This window comes from Sebastes fasciatus, chromosome 6 (genome assembly GCF_043250625.1).
Source record: "Sebastes fasciatus isolate fSebFas1 chromosome 6, fSebFas1.pri, whole genome shotgun sequence".
Taxonomy (NCBI): Eukaryota; Metazoa; Chordata; class Actinopteri; order Perciformes; family Sebastidae; genus Sebastes; species Sebastes fasciatus.
This window is the reverse complement of record NC_133800.1, coordinates 33145609-33161878: the sequence shown is the minus strand read 5'-3', so window position 1 is coordinate 33161878 and position 16270 is coordinate 33145609. Positions and strand designations below refer to the sequence as shown.

Here is a 16270-nt window from a genome sequence, read left to right as displayed (position 1 = left end):
AAAGAAATATTGACTGGAACAACTTGAGCAACAGTGCTGAGCTGCATCTCAAATTAATGTTCAGGTTCCCAGCTTTCAGATGATGTAAACCACTTCTATGTGACAATTACTGCTGACCTGCTATCTCCCACTAAAGACCCCCCTAAAAAAGACAAGAACAGGTCTATGAAAAAGAGGGGTGCTGGAGTGGAAAAGGTTAAAGGTGCTGAATGCATTATAACACATGAATCTGTGTTGACCTCATCCCTTAACCCCCAAACACTGACCATGTCTGCCAGAGCGATGTAGAGGAACATTCCTCCTGCCAGGGCAAAGATCCAGTTGGGGGAGAAGCTGTTGCCGGCCAGGATGCCGAAGCCCATGCCCAGGTAACAGCAACAAGCCGACAGGAAGTTGAAGAACAGAGCCTGTTGTATGCTCATGCCAGCGTTCAGAAGGATCACAAAGTCTCCTGGTAACAGAAAGACAACGACATTAAGAGAAGAACATGTATCAGGTCAGGCTTGTGGATATTTACGTCAGCGGTCATTACGAAACATCCGCTGGCTAAAGATCCCGTCCCGACTCACCGAGCTCGTGGGGGAACTCCTCACACAGGATGGCCACGGAGGTGCTGACGCCCTGGAAGACGGAGGCGGTGAAAGAGGCGCCGATGGCCAAGCCGTCGATAAAGTTGTGCAGGCCATCGCTCAATGTGATCATCCAGGCCAGCGTGCCGATGTCAGAGTAGGACGTCCCCTTCAGCCAGTAGCAGCCACCGCCACTGCTGCCGGACCGACCGGCGCTGTCGGGGCTCTGGGAGTCCTGGGATGAACGGAGTAGGGACACCCATTAGAGGTAAATACGTGTGGGCAAATACCACATCATGATAAGGATGTGTTTCTTAATTCAGCTGATACTTACGCCACAAACACACAATTTTGCAGTTGGAGTTGTGTCAAATTCCGGTTTTGCCGTTCCGGTGTACGAACTTAAACCGGTTTGATGTTATGCAAACTGGCCGAACCTACATTTGTCATTATGACACGTTCTAGCAAATGAATCAACCTGTGCTGACAGCGTAATAGAGCTAAATCCAACTTGTATAACATTAGTAATAAGCAATCTGACAACGTGATTAACATAATATTATGTTTGTTTATAAACGGACTAACGGAGCCACTGGTGTCTGACAGGCTGTGCTTAATTTGCTGCCGAACCGAGGCCGGCAACATGAAGGAGATCAAATTTCAGTGGAGGTGGGGTGTTTTTTGGGGGTGATGAGACGAGGCATGGCAGAGTTAGTAACTAAAACTGTGCCAATAGGGCAACACTTTGAATTTGAAGCAGATGAAAGAGGCGAGTCGAAAAACATAGACGAGGCAATGTGTAAACACTACAGGAAAAAAGTCATGGCAAAACATTTTCTTACCATCCAAGAGGTTGATCTTTTCTTTAATAATCAAGCATCAACAGACACTTAAACCTTTCACGTTCTATGGATGAACCACTTTTTAACGTAATCTTCTATTATTTTATTACAGTGAAAGAGTTCATGACATTTCTTTAAAAGGTTGAGATGTAATAATAATAATAATAATAACATAATAACGCCCCCTCTTATGTCCATTTATGATGGTTTTATAAACTCATTCTCACTGATTAAAATCCAATTGTTTAGAAAATAAAAATGCAGAGAATCCAGTCCAATCACGAAAAACATGAAATGATCATAAAACAATGACAACGAAACAAATGGAGGTGTTATTCTCCTCCGTCCTCTGCCCCACCCTGTAGGTCTGTGTACCTGTGGTGTCTGTGCAGGACTGAGCATGAGCTCGCCCTCCCCTGCGTCCACCTTGCCCAGAGCCAGACTGCTGGCTTCTCCGTTCTGCTGCAGCTTCTCCTTCTCGCCCTCCTCCACGCCCCCGTCGGGTGTCGAGTAACGATCTGTGCTGGTGTAATGACTGTGACCGTGGCCCTGAGACAAAACAGACATCATGATCAATACGTAATATATTATTCATAAATAATATACATAATAGATTTTGATAGATTCATTGCTGCTGGATATTTCCTTCCTGACAAACAAAATAACTTTGAACTTCAATAAGAGAAGGTCTACACAACAGCTTAAACGAATACTTCACACACAAAATGACCCTTTGTATATCAATTACTCAACCCTGTGTTACCTTGAATTCATGAAGAAAACTCTCACACAACTCCTGCAGTATAATCCAAGTCTCATTTATCCAGTCGTATGCTCACTACTTCCAAAACACATGCATCTTCACTAAAACCTGACTATTTAAGTGCAAGTACGTTTATGCAGAAGTGCTTTAAATAGTAAGGTTTTAGCGAAGCTGTTTTGTGTGAGAGTTTGTAAACATTGTTAATTGCAATTCATTTTTTTTACACTTTATCTGTTCAAAATGTACCTTAAAGGGAGATTTGTCAAGAATGTAATACTCTTATCACCATGGGAGTGGGCAAATATTATTGCTTTATGCAAATGTATGTATATATTTATTATTGGAAATCAATTAACACAAAACAATGACAGATATTGTCCAGAAACCCTCACAGGTACTGCATTTAGCATAGAAAATATGCACAAATCATAACATGGCAAACTGCAGCCCAACAGGCAACAACAGCTTTCATTGTGTCAGTGTGCTGACTTGACTATGACTTGCCCCAAACTGCATGCGATTATCATAAAGTGGGCATGTCTGTAAAGGGGAGACTCGTGGGTACCCATAGAACCCATTTACATTCACATATCTGGAGGTCAGAGGTCAACAGGCCCCTTTGAAAAATGTAGCTCAAGTTTGGAGCATTATTTAGCCTCGTCCTCAACAACATGGGGTGGCAGTAGCTCAGTCCGTGGGGACTTGGCTTGGGAACCAGAGGGTCGCTGCCTGGTGACTGGTAGCTGAAGAGATGCCTCCAGGGCACAGTCAAGGTGGCCTTGAGCAGGGCACCAAACCCCCAAAAAACGACTCCAGTAGCGCCATACTATGGCTGACTCTGCGATGTGACCTCTCCGAAAATGCATGTGATACATTTCAGCTGCCTCGTGTGAATTTGCCTTGTGTTGATTGGCTCCTTCTTCTTCTTCTACACTGCAAAACTACACTTCTCCGAAAACAGTTTAAATGAGTTGACACTGACAGGTTTTAAGTTGTTAATTGGCTTTTTTTTTTTAAAGCTGACAGCAGCATTGCTGGCGCTAATATGGGTCAAACAGCTTCTGTAATTGGATCAGCAGGTCAATGTGTTGGTTGTTAATCAGGATGGCTGGACCATATGGCTCAAAACACAGTAACCACAAGGTGGAGCAACCGTCCCACAATCACCCCCCTTTACTGTACATTCACTTCTGCTTTTTGTGAATGAAATCAGCCTCACTGGAAAGCTCTATGAACGTCTGCAGCTTTAATAATTATTACAGAATCATTTCAGTAAAGTTGTTTTTTACAATTCAATTTAGAGTAAAATCTTCGGGTGCGCTGCCACACGGGTGGCAGTGAAGGCCAGGGACCTCGACGGACTGGACCCGGGCGGCAGAGGCTGGCTCTGGGGACGTGGAACGTCACCTCTCTGTGGGGGAAGGAGCCGGAGCTTGTGCGGGAGGTGGAGCGCTACCAGTTGGATCTGGTAGGGCTTACCTCTACGCACAGCCTCGGTTCTGGAACCGTACTCTTGGATAGGGGTTGGACTCTATTCTTCTCTGGAGTTGCCCATGGTGTGAGGCGCCGGGCGGGTGTGGGGATACTCACAAATCCCCGGCTGAGTGCCGCTACGTTGGAGTTTACCCCGGTGGACGAGAGGGTCGCCTCCCTACGCCTTCGGGTTATGGGGGGGAAAACTCTGACTGTTGTTTGTGCGTATGCACCAAACAGCAGTTCGGAGTATTCGGCCTTCTTGGAGACCCTGAATGGAGTCCTGTATGGGGCTCCAGTAGGGGACTCCATAGTTCTCCTGGGAGACTTCAACGCGCACGTGGGCAACGATGGAGACACCTGGAGTGGCGTGATTGGGAGGAACGGCCTCCCTGATCTAAACCCGAGTGGTCGTTTGTTGTTGGACTTCTGTGCTAGTCATGGATTGTCCATAACGAACACCATGTTCGAACATAAGGATGCTCATAAGTGTACGTGGTACCAGAGCACCCTAGGCCGAAGGTCGATGATCGATTTTGTAATCGTATCATCTGATCTGAGGCCGCATGTTTTGGACACTCGGGTGAAGAGAGGGGCGGAGCTGTCAACTGATCACCATCTGGTGGTGAGTTGGGTCAGAGGGTGGGGGAAGACTCTGGACAGACCTGGTAAGCCCAAACGCGTAGTGAGGGTGAACTGGGAACGTCTGGAGGAGGCCCCTGTCCGAGAGATCTTCAACTCACACCTCCGGCGGAGCTTTTCTGGCATCCCTGTGGAGGTTGGGGGCATTGAACCCGAGTGGACGATGTTCAAAGCTTCCATTGCTGAAGCTGCGGCGGTGAGCTGTGGTTTTAAGGTCTTAGGTGCCTCAAGGGGCGGCAATCCTCGAACACCGTGGTGGACACCGGTGGTCAGGGAAGCCGTCCGACTGAAGAAGGAGGCCTTCCGGGATATGTTATCTCGGAGGTCTCCGGAGGCAGTTGCAGGGTACCGACGGGCCCGAAGAGCAGCAGCCACTGCCGTGACGGAGGCAAAGCAGCGGGTGTGGGAGGAGTTCGGAGCAGCCATGGAGAAGGACTTTCGGTCGGCACCAAAGTGCTTCTGGAAAACCATCCGGCACCTTAGGAGGGGGAAACGGGGAACCATCCAAGCTGTGTACAGTAAGGATGGGACACTGTTGACCTCAACTGAGGAGGTAATCGGGCGGTGGAAGGAGCACTTTGAGGAACTTCTGAATCCGACCAATACGCCCTCTATGGTAGAGGCAGAGCTGGAAGCTGATGGGGGACCATCATCAATTACCCTGGTGGAAGTCACTGAGGTAGTCAAACAACTCCACAGTGGCAAAGCCCCGGGGGTTGATGAGATCCGCCCAGAAATGTTGAAGGCTCTGGGTGGGGAGGGGCTGTCTTGGATGACACGTCTCTTCAACACCGCGTGGAAGTCGGTGACAGTGCCTAAGGAGTGGCAGACCGGGGTGGTGGTTCCCCTTTTCAAAAAGGGGGACCAGAGAGTGTGTGCCAATTACAGGGGTATCACACTGCTCAGCCTCCCTGGTAAAGTCTACTCCAAGGTGCTGGAAAGGAGGGTTCGGCCGATAGTCGAACCTCAGATCGAAGAGGAACAATGCGGATTCCGTCCTGGCCGTGGAACAACGGACCAGCTCTTCACTCTCGCAAGGATCCTGGAGGGGGCCTGGGAGTATGCCCATCCAGTCTACATGTGTTTTGTGGACTTGGAGAAGGCATATGACCGGGTCCCCCGGGAGATACTGTGGGGGGTGCTGCGGGAGTATGGGGTGAGGGGGGCACTTCTCAGGGCCATCCAATCCCTGTACGCCCAAAGCGAGAGCTGTGTTCGGATCCTCGGCAGTAAGTCGGACTCGTTTCCGGTGGGGGTTGGCCTCCGCCAGGGCTGCGCTTTGTCACCAATCCTGTTCGTGATATTCATGGACAGGATATCGAGGCGTAGTCGGGTGGAGGAGGGTTTGCAGATCGGTGTGCTGAGGATCTCATCGCTGCTTTTTGCAGATGATGTGGTCCTGTTGGCATCATCGGTCTGCGACCTCCAGCACTCACTGGATCGGTTCGCAGCCGAGTGTGACGCAGTCGGGATGAGAATCAGCACCTCTAAATCTGAGGCCATGGTTCTCAGCAGGAAACCGGTGGTTTGCCTACTCCGGGTAGGGAATGAGTCCTTACCCCAAGTGAAGGAGTTTAAGTATCTCGGGGTCTTGTTCGCGAGTGAGGGGACGATGGAACGTGAGATTGGTCGGAGAATCGGAGCAGCAGGGGCGGTATTGCATTCGCTTTACCGCACCGTTGTGACGAAAAGAGAGCTGAGCCGGAAGGCAAAGCTCTCGATCTACCGTTCAATCTTCGTTCCTACTCTCACCTATGGTCATGAGGGTTGGGTCATGACCGAAAGAACGAGGTCGCGGGTGCAAGCGGCCGAAATGGGTTTCCTCAGGAGGGTGGCTGGCGTCTCCCTTAGAGATAGGGTAAGAAGCTCAGTCATCCGTGAGGGACTCGGAGTAGAGTCCTTGCTCCTTTGCGTCGAAAGGAGCCAGTTGAGGTGGTTCGGGCATCTAGCAAGGATGCCTCCTGGGCGCCTCCCTTGGGAGGTGTTCCAGGCACGACCAGCTGGGAGGAGACCACGGGGAAGACCCAGGACTAGATGGAGAGATTATATCTCTACTCTGGCCTGGGAACGCCTCGGGATCCCCCAGTCAGAGCTGGTTAATGTGGCCCGGGAAAGGGAAGTTTGGGGTCCCCTGCTGGAGCTGTTGCCCCCGCGACCCGATCCCGGATAAGCGGTTGAAGATGGATGGATGGATGGATCTTCAAGTTGAAACAGTGCTGCAGATTAACCAAAGTGACTTACACATCTGTATTTCAGCTGTTAAAACCAACTGCCACATACACTACGACTACTACAGAAATTAGGCAAATAGACAGGGAAGGCACAGAGCCAAGAGCCAAAACTAAGGCCACACTGGAACCAGTTTGTTTTAAATAGATAACTTGCCAACAGCTGAACAAAAGTGAAGCTGAATTCCTCTCTGAAGGACACGTTAAGAACAATACGCGTCACATTGTTCTGTTTACTGCAGTGTGTACAGTAGGAAACTATGTTACAGTTAAGATACACTCCCCTACAGTCAACTTCTGAGGGCAGGACGGTGAACTTGAATCACCAGTGTCTCAACGTCCCGTCTAACTGGTTAAACCTACCACGGATAAAACAGAACTGTTCAATGTTTTACGTATGTCATGATGGTGCTCAGAACCGATAATCTGAGAAATGTTTAGTTGCCTGATAACAATGTGACAACATGGCTTGGTATGTTAAACAGATAGTTTGGATGTTTTGAAGTGGGGTTATATGAGGTACTTATCCATAGTCAGTGTATTACCTACAGTAGATGGAGAAACAGACAGGAGTACCATACTGGGAGTAAAGCAATGTACTGCAGCAGCAAAACGTATTTTAGACACCTAAAAGAATCAATATCAGTTTAAGTGTACGCTATATTTGGAATATTTTCACTGCTTTACCTTGTTTTCAGACAGCCCTTTCTGACGGGGAACTGAAACTGCTCTCTTCAAACTCACCAGACTCCATTGACAAAAACAGTAATTTTACCTTACAGAAATGTACTGGTATCGGAAAATTTGTATTTTTCAACCAAGTTGCACAGTGTTTGCAAGAGCCAATTAAAAATAGTCTCGTATTGCTTGACGTTCCACGAGCTTGTGGGTTGAGAGTCAACTGTTCTTGATTAAGGGGAAATGATGTGAGAAAAGTCAAGAGACCACATTAGTTTCTCCTTCTCTTTGGAGTCCTGGTTTCATGCTCGTCACACCGTGTTGTGTCTTTACATGTTGGCCTTGGATACAAGCCGTTTAAACCGGCCATAAATAACAGCTCTGTGAGGCTCACACGGTACAGTTTTGTTGAGACTGTTACAGAGATGTTGATTATTGAGAGAGCCTTTAGAGTTTTTACTAGGCCTGTTAAAGTGAAGGTGATAACACGTTCACACAAATTCGTTTTAACACCACTAATTTGTTTAATGCATTAACACAACTTGCAATTTATAAGTTGTAGTGGGCTAAAGCTAGAGTGAAGATACTGACTTCATATGAAACTAGAAAACCTAAGGAATCCATTGGTACCAACCATGGCATGCTAGCTTGTCGCAAAGGAGGCTAAATAACGCTCCAAACTTGCGCTAAATTTTGGCGAGGAAAACCTGGCATTGCCATTTTCAAAAGGGGTCCCTTGACCTCTGACCTCAAGATATGTGAATGTAAATGGGTTCTATGGGTACCCACGAGTCTCCCCTTTACAGACATGCCCACTTCATGATAATCACATGCAGTTTGGGGCAAGTCATAGTCAAGTCAGCACACTGACACACTGACAGCTGTTGTTGCCTGTTGGGCTGCAGTTTGCCATGTTATGATTTGAGCATATTGTTTTTTACGTTAATGCAGTACCTGTGAGGGTTTCTGGACAATATCTGTCATTGTTTTGTGTTGTTAATTGATTTCCAATAATAAATATAAACATACATTTGCATAAAGCAGAATATTTGCCCACTCCCATGTTGATAAGAGTATTAAATACTTGACAATTCTCCCTTTAAGGTACATTTTGAACAGATAAAAAATGTGTGATTAATCGGGATTAAATATTTGAATCAACTGACATCCCTAATATCACATCATTCTATGCTATGTATGTACTCACCCCGTTTTTCTGTTTGAGGAGAACTCTGAGGACCTTTTCAGTGAAGAAGAAGAGGTAAAAGCCGGCGAACACCATCGCAGATTTGGGCACGTAGAAATCCACCATGGGGTCAAAACCAAAGGCCTACCATTGAAGGAAAGAAGATGGTGTTAGCTTGTGATGAGTATTTATAGTAGCTGTTATTACATCATTACTGCCTGACATCACTTTTATTAAACAAGATGTTATTTGAAATGTAATTTAGCAGGTTTTTGAGAGTGAACATTAGTAATGGCTTGTGTTGAAGTGTTAAGTAGTTCTAGGCTTCTTACTCTGAGGACAAAGAGTGAAGTTTCATTTTCTGGCAAAGAGTGAAAGAAAAAACACCTTTATATTCACTGTCAGGGTCGGCTGATGAACAAAGTGAACTATAGCATCAACTAGAGCCGACGTCCTTTTAAAGATATTGCAGAGATATTTCACAGCAACCTCTAATCTGAGCGACAGGTTGAATTATGTATGTAATCGTCTCCCCTCCAGTAGACGCAAACCTCCCATGAATCAAACCACTTCAGCTCTGAGGCATAGAAAGGTTTTTTTCCCCCCCACTATTTATCCCAGGTGATCTGATGCAATGAATTACACATTCAGCTGTAAACCTGGGCATGATGGGTGTGTGTGCACCGTCTAGACCGCATTTTAAAACATAATAAACAATTCCTCATATTTGTGGGTTTTGTCAGTCTGAAAGTAGTTTGAATTTCAGCATTTTCTCCTTCAGTAACCTGACTTATTAAACTTAATCGGAATAGATTAATGAAGGTAAATATTATGCAAGTACATATCAAGGTTAAATGTCTTCTGTAGATATTGGACAATAGCCATATTTACCTTTAATCTTCTAACTGTTAAGAGTATAATAAGACTTCAGACACACAGAGTAGCAGTGGTCTACAGCATCATATATTACCAATACACTTAAAATATGTCAGCTTTGTTGTAAGGGAGAGAAAGACGATCAGCTGCATGTGAACACAGGTTAAAGGGTAATTTTGGTATTTTTCAACCTGGACCCTATTTCCCCATGTTCTTGAATAAAAGTGTCAAGTGGGGAAAACACTTTTTGAAATTGGTCCAGTATTGAGAAAGAGCGCTGCAGACGCTAAACGGCCTGGTTTCTTATGTGCATGTAAATGTAGTCAGTGTTTTTATTTTTCTAACTGTATTGTGTGGGTTTGGTGAAAAGCTGACCTACAGCAAACTGATCTAAAACTGTATTAAAGTATTCACTGTAGCTGGTGAATAAAACACTCTTTTATAAGCACTAGATTTAAGACATCCTTTAGCATTACAGCATTCATTCAAAAGGTAAATATCCCTTTAACATATTTGGATGTATTAAATATTACTGGCAATGCTGCAAATCAATGAGCATCTTCTTTCAGTTTTCCGTGCATCACTCAGATTCTCATCTGGTTATTTTATCTATAAACATTTTTCTAATTGAATTTCGTGAAAATTTGCTGTATCACAATAAACACTCAGTTTCCAGTTTATTAGGTACACCTAGCTAAAACTAATGCAATATCAAACAACAGCCCTGCAATAATAATAATAATAATAATAATAATAATAATAATAATGTACTGCATTATACAGACAGGTGTTTCTATTATTTTGCCCACCCTATCCATAATCAATGAAAACTGAACATTATAGCTTTCTTGAGGATAGGATTTATTGTTGTAGGAGATTGCATTAGGTTTATGTAGGTGTAGCTAATAAACTGTAAACTGTAGTGTATATTGCTATTACAAATTAAAATAAAATACATACACATATAGTGATAGATTTTGACCACCGCTACCTATGAGTCGGACAAGAATTGCTTTTGTGAAAGGCAGGCCTAGCACAAACATATCCAAAATTAACTTTATTTATTTTAAAGGTTTTATATACAGGATTCAGAGCATTAATATAGCAGCAAACAACTATTGTCTATGTAAAGATATAGAGGAGTAATGTCTACCTGAGCAGAGAATGAAGTCACTCCCCCTCTCTGTGTGTCGTAATCCTAGCTTCTCTGTGCTTTGTTTACGTAGCCGGGCTGGCTGCGCATGCATTTTAGTGTACGAGTTTCTCTGTTGTGCCCCACTAGTTCGCTAACGGACGCCGCTCTGCACTGCTGATAATGCCATCCCGAATGACGCCATGTTTCGCCATGTTGAGAGCCGTGTGGAGGCAATAGAAAAGCTCTGAATTCCATATTGAGCACCTTTAAATTTCCCATGAATTTGCTTTGCAAATGCTGCTCTTTGATTTGACATACAAAGTGAGTGAAGTGGCTGATCTATGCTTTTATGCTCAAATATAACCTCAATTTCCAGTGACAAGGATTACTATGCATTTTCCATTTCAAAATGAATACCTCAGTTCAGTTAATGCTGACGGTGGCTGGCGGCAAGACGGCTGCCAATGAGGGCATATCACTCTATAGCTTGATATTATCAGGGCTGCCCCCTTTTAGTCAACTAATATTTCTTTAGTCAATTAGTTGTTTTTATCTTTTTTCATGCTGAATGACTTATATCCAAGAAACTTATGAGCACATCTCTGGTAAACACGAGATATAAAGTGGTGCTTTTGTGTGATTCTTTGTGGAGAAACTCAGTTTCACACATCGAATCAATTAGTCGACAAAATCATATGAGTGTTAGTCGACTAAGAATTTGGTCGAGGACAGCCCTAGATATTATACTCAATAGCTCATCCTACTCATCCTCTGTCTTGAAAGTGCATAGCAACCTTGCGCTGTGAAGGAGCTGCAGCTAAGTGAGTCACAGCAGCATCGACACTACCTCTGGGATGAGCTGAAACAGGGCGTTGGAGTAGAGCGTGCCAATGGCCAGGGCTATGAAGTAGAGCAGCAGCCGCTTGTAAAAGGTTTTCTTCATGAAGGGCACCACGCTCGCCCCGACCAGCGAACACAGAGAGATCAGTGTCACACACAGGATCCCATAACCCCACACTGATCAACGGAGGAGGAGGCAGAGGCAGAGGAAAGAGAAGGGGGAAGGTGAGGAGAAACAAAAAAGACAGAGAGGTAGTTAGTTGAGAGCTGATTTTATCCGATTAATCACCAGGGTAAGGAGCAACAAATTAGAAAACACCAACCAGTTTACTCCCTGAAAAGAAAGGAAATGAAGTGAATTAAAGCAACCTGAGGGGGAGAAAAAGAGACAACAGGCTCATTTGTCCATTGATTCAAAACAGAAGTGACGCCACCTTTCATTTGCATTTGAAGATAAGAATCTCCTGCCGTTTGAAGCAGTCCTCGGACCCCATGCATTTTGATAGAGAGGAAGTGATTAAGACATTTACTTGGGCACAGACACACACACACACACGCTTTTGTTTTAGTTCATTCAGGTGCATCTGCACTACTGTCCTAGCCTCAGGGTACACAGTAGCTATCACCGCAGAGACAAAGGGGGGCAAATGAACTTTAAATAGCCCCACAGTAGCAGAAGAAGCATGGCTAACAAGGGGGTCACATTTCAATTTGAAGGACGCTTTAAGGGTGCCGCGCCCCATTTCTCCAGGATTGTCTTACACAAACTGAAACGTATGATTCCCAAAGCCAAAAAAAACCAGAGTGAGTGAAACACTCACTGTCTGTTTAGCTGTTCTACTTGCTGCAGTGGTAGAAGAGAGAGCTGTCTCCAAGAAAAAACTCATATTTGGCCTAGATCTCATTGCCAGAAAAGCCGCAGATAACAAACATACAGTGCACACAAACAAAGAAAAGCATCAACACCAGATGATCGGTGATGCAGTGAGGGTAGAGCGAAACCAAAAAAGCATTCCACAGAGCTTATTAGAGCCAGAGAAAACCACAGAGAGCACAAAGGCAGGAAGGAGAGGAAACAGATAAGACCACAGGAGAGAGAGAGGAGCACTTGGCCAAAGGTGCACTAGTTTAATAAACAGCCATGTGACACTACAGTGAACTAAAGAGGCTTTGGTGTTTGTGTTTTTGAAAAGCAAAAAAAAAAGGTTTATTGGATGTGAAAAGATGTAGAAAGATGGATGGATGGATGGATGGATGGCAAACCTCAGGCAGGAGCTGCAGGATGGCATTGGAGTACAGCGTGCCAATGGCAAGAGCGATGAAAAAGGTGAGCGCGTATTTCATATAGCGCGTCTTCATCAGGGGCATGATGAAGACTCCGGTGAGGGAGAAGGCATTGATCACCGTCACGCTCAGGAAAGAAAAGCCCCACACTGGAGGTTTGGGTGATGCGGAAGGTTGGATGGAAGAGGAAGGAGCAACATTAAAACATGCACAATGTGTGGTAATTCAGCTGTAAATGCAGCGTGAGCACAGCATCCATCAATCAAACATTTGTTCTTACAATATAATCATGTGATCACATAAATGCAATGCTAAATTATGCTACCTAAGATCTGCATCAGTTGTGTTGAATGCAAGCAAATAAAGCAGCATTTTAATGCATTTCAGTGCAAAAAATCTGTGTGATTTGGGATGTAAATTTATATAACTCAGCTCTGTTGGTTTAAAAATATATTTTAATGTAAAGGAGGTGAAGATACTCTGAGGCAGCAGACAAGTGCCTTAACTCGGTGGTTCTCAAGCAAGGGTTCGGGACTCTATTGGGGGGTGGAAAGATGATTAACTAGATAGAAAATAGACATAATTCATGTAGCATAATCTGACTTCTCTTATTTTTCGCTTTTCTAGTGAAATACTGGATAGTTTTACCACTTCTGTCTCTAAATGAAACTATTTAAAAAAGGGAACATCACTCTGTGGTTGAACTAGTCACGAAGGATGTGACAATACCAGAACTTTAGTAAGTCGATAACAATACAAGAGAAATGATACCACAGTAAAAAACAAAAGTAAAACAATTAACCCCATTTACTTCAACATACACTCAACGTTTGCATACTGGGTTTTTTGATAGGAAGTGAAACAGGTCATAATTCCCGCTCTATTATCTATTTTGTATTGATGTGAAATCATCTCCTTCAAATAACTGGATTTTTCAAGTTTCTCACCAAAAACTACATTTTACAAGATTACGCCATCATTTTTACTGAATAGAGCCTGAACGCATCATAACGTAACTCAATGGCACCTCCCGTGTTGAAGTTGGCAGGAAAAGAGCTAGTTTACGCTAGCCATTAGCAGCCGGTAAGCAGCACAGTCTTGCACGGAGCTAACAGCTAAAGTTACCTAACTCTCGTCCTGCTGATTTCAACACAGATTTGTTGTTGTAGCATTATCAAGGAAAAAATAGGGTGCGTCCCCTGGACACGTCGATAGTGAGTTTACTGCGTCTCAAACATATTTTCTATTGTCCCCAAGACACTTACGGTCCTATGGTACTGTAGAAAAACAAGTATCGTCACAAATTTCAGAATTTTGGCATTGACTTGGTACCGAAGTATCGGCTTTCGTGACATCCCTACTAGTCACAACTCAGAAATATGCAACTGGTGACAAGGGGTCACAAGTAGACATTGCTTTGCTTTTAAGCATCACAGGCCAAAAAATATTGGGAATCACTGCTTTAACTGAGACCTGTAAACAAAACAAAATAAAGCTAGTGCATATTAGTTAAAATGTTTTTGTGTCATTTTGTCTGCGGCTGCAGCACCTGTAGAGTTTATGGGAAAGAAAGGTTAAGTTAAGAGAGTTTTATGATCTATTCGATGCTGTGAGATAACTTCTCCATGCTGAGAAAGGAAACAAAAAGTAGATTACGAGGGTTGGTGGTGAAGGCAGAGGCAGAATTCTTCATGAGAAGAAGGTACAACTTAAGTCTCTCGGAAAACAGACATTTAATAATGTTAAAAAATGCACAAAAATGTGGACAAGCAACATACAATTAAGAGATAATTATTATTTGGGAAATCAAAAATAGCCTCTAGATTCTTAGCTAGATTCTCTAATTTGGCCTTTGCGAAATAACAAATCTCGGTTTTGTCCGTATTCAACTGAGGTAAAATTTTGATCAATTCAATCACTAATTTCTGAAATATAATTTACAAGATTGTCGACTGGGCTATCACGTATCATTATCATAATGAACATAAACAATGAACCTGGCTATTGTTAGTACTCACAGCTGTCAAGCCAGCATGTTAGTACTGGGACATTTTGTCTGCCTAGCCTTGTGGAAGACTTTGGTCACATGCAATGAGTCCACTGGCAGAGTACGCCCAGGAATGCAGATAGGTAGGTAGACAGGCAGGTAGGCCAACTTTAATAAGCCCGTCCAATCATTTCATTCAGCTCGCATTAAATGATTGGACGGGCTTATTACAGTCCTGCGACAGCCACAGATACCACATTTTTTCTTTAATAGAACACATCACTAAATCAGCATCTACATCTTTAAAACAGGTAACAGGTTAGGGGAGGGATAGGTTTGACTTCAACGTGACTAGTGATGGGTTTTGATAGTAAATCTGATCTGATCTGTAAAAAAGAAAAAAATACAAATGCGTCACATTTAGATAATGAGAAAAAAAAAGAGGATATATAAGTCAGTGAGATTTGCAGTAGAGATGAATCTCCATGGCATCCGCTCTGCCTCCCTGCTGCTGGCAGATCTTCACAGCCTCTGCAAAGAAAAACAGCTCTCCAGCCAAAATAAGCTGTCTACTGGGGCAAGTGTGAGGCGAGCTGAGGGCACATGAGTGGATGATAAGAGAAAACAAATTTGTCAGTGGAGAGAGAGAGAAAGAGAGAGGGGGATAGAGCCAGAGGCCATCACACCATTTCTCCTCTACCTGCCAAAAGGATGAGATAAACTGGGTTAAAAGTAATAACGTATGAAGCCGTTGATGCCCACAGTCATCACATTCATAATGCAAGCTGCTATTTTTCTTTTAGAGGAAACTAATTAAGTGCTATGAACATTCCTGAAGCTCAAGGGCAGAACATCACAAGACAAGTTGACCAAATTCTCCAAGTCTGTCATTAGCTTGCTTCTTATACCAGCCGCATACTGCAATGCCAAATTAGCTCCCACACAACAACAACAACTCAAAAGGCTTGTTAAATGTGGATGGAGCAGCCACCAAAATAGCTTCTATGTCTCTCAAGGACAGTCTGTATGGAGTTATAGTGAGTCAGCAGCTGAGGAAAGAAGAGCACTTTGTTGCTGGGATGGTTTCCCGTCCGACTGTCTTTACCTGGATGAGATCTCGGCTTCATAGCGGATATGCTGACTGAGGCAGGATATTGGAGTCTAAAAGGAAGTGGCTGTTTTTAAGCCAAACTGGGAAATGCAATCTGAGCCTTGGCTAACTGTGCGTGCCATGCTTATTTTGGCTTTCATCTCCTTCGGGAACATCACGATATCACTGTCTCCAGGCAACAAACACATTTGGTGCTCAGATGTGGTGAAGAAAATTGTGTTTTCAAGGTCTTCTTGCATTAGGCTAAAAGAGTACAGAGGTAAAACTTGTACAGGAGTAAGTTATTGACATAAATGACTCAGAAGGAAAGAGCAAAAGAGTTCAGATACACAATGAACAGATAAAGAAGCTGTAAAAAGGAAAAACAGCCAAAAGCAAAGTTTGACCAACAGACAACACAAATGCAATCACTATATCAAAAGTACACAACACTCAATGTTCATGTAACATACAATAGAGATACAGTTAAAGGATGGCTGCTGATGATTGTCAACAAATCCTATGATGTGTGGTGTGGCTCAGTGATGAGTTTTTAATAGTTTTTGGACTGTTTTTGGAATCAGCTACACCATGCTTTGGCTCCACAGTACTTGTTAGTAGGATCAATTCATTGTTGGTTTTGGTCCTTTCAATAGATTTGTTGATGATGTTAAGAA

At 43.8% G+C, this 16270-nt stretch overlaps 1 protein-coding gene across 6 annotated transcripts in view; it reads right to left on the bottom strand.

Annotated features, from left to right (window-relative positions):
- slc39a14 (solute carrier family 39 member 14) overlaps positions 1 to 16270 on the bottom strand; it is a 32718-nt gene that overhangs the window by 3065 nt on the left and 13383 nt on the right. For 4 of the 6 annotated variants that reach the window (XR_012594348.1, XR_012594346.1, XR_012594349.1 and 1 more), the window contains 5 exons: positions 11240 to 11409; positions 8403 to 8525; positions 1787 to 1960; positions 570 to 804; positions 267 to 451 (listed from right to left, as the gene is read on the bottom strand). Coding sequence is in view for 2 of the 6 variants with exons in the window: in XM_074639403.1 (XP_074495504.1) it covers positions 267 to 451; positions 570 to 804; positions 1787 to 1960; positions 8403 to 8525; positions 11240 to 11409 (887 nt within the window). In the remaining 4 variants the exon portion in view is untranslated. Of the gene's footprint in view, positions 1 to 266; positions 452 to 569; positions 805 to 1786; positions 1961 to 8402; positions 8526 to 11239; positions 11410 to 12495; positions 12666 to 16270 lie in introns of all 6 variants that reach the window. The other 2 variants (XR_012594347.1, XM_074639404.1) reach the window with 1 other exon arrangement.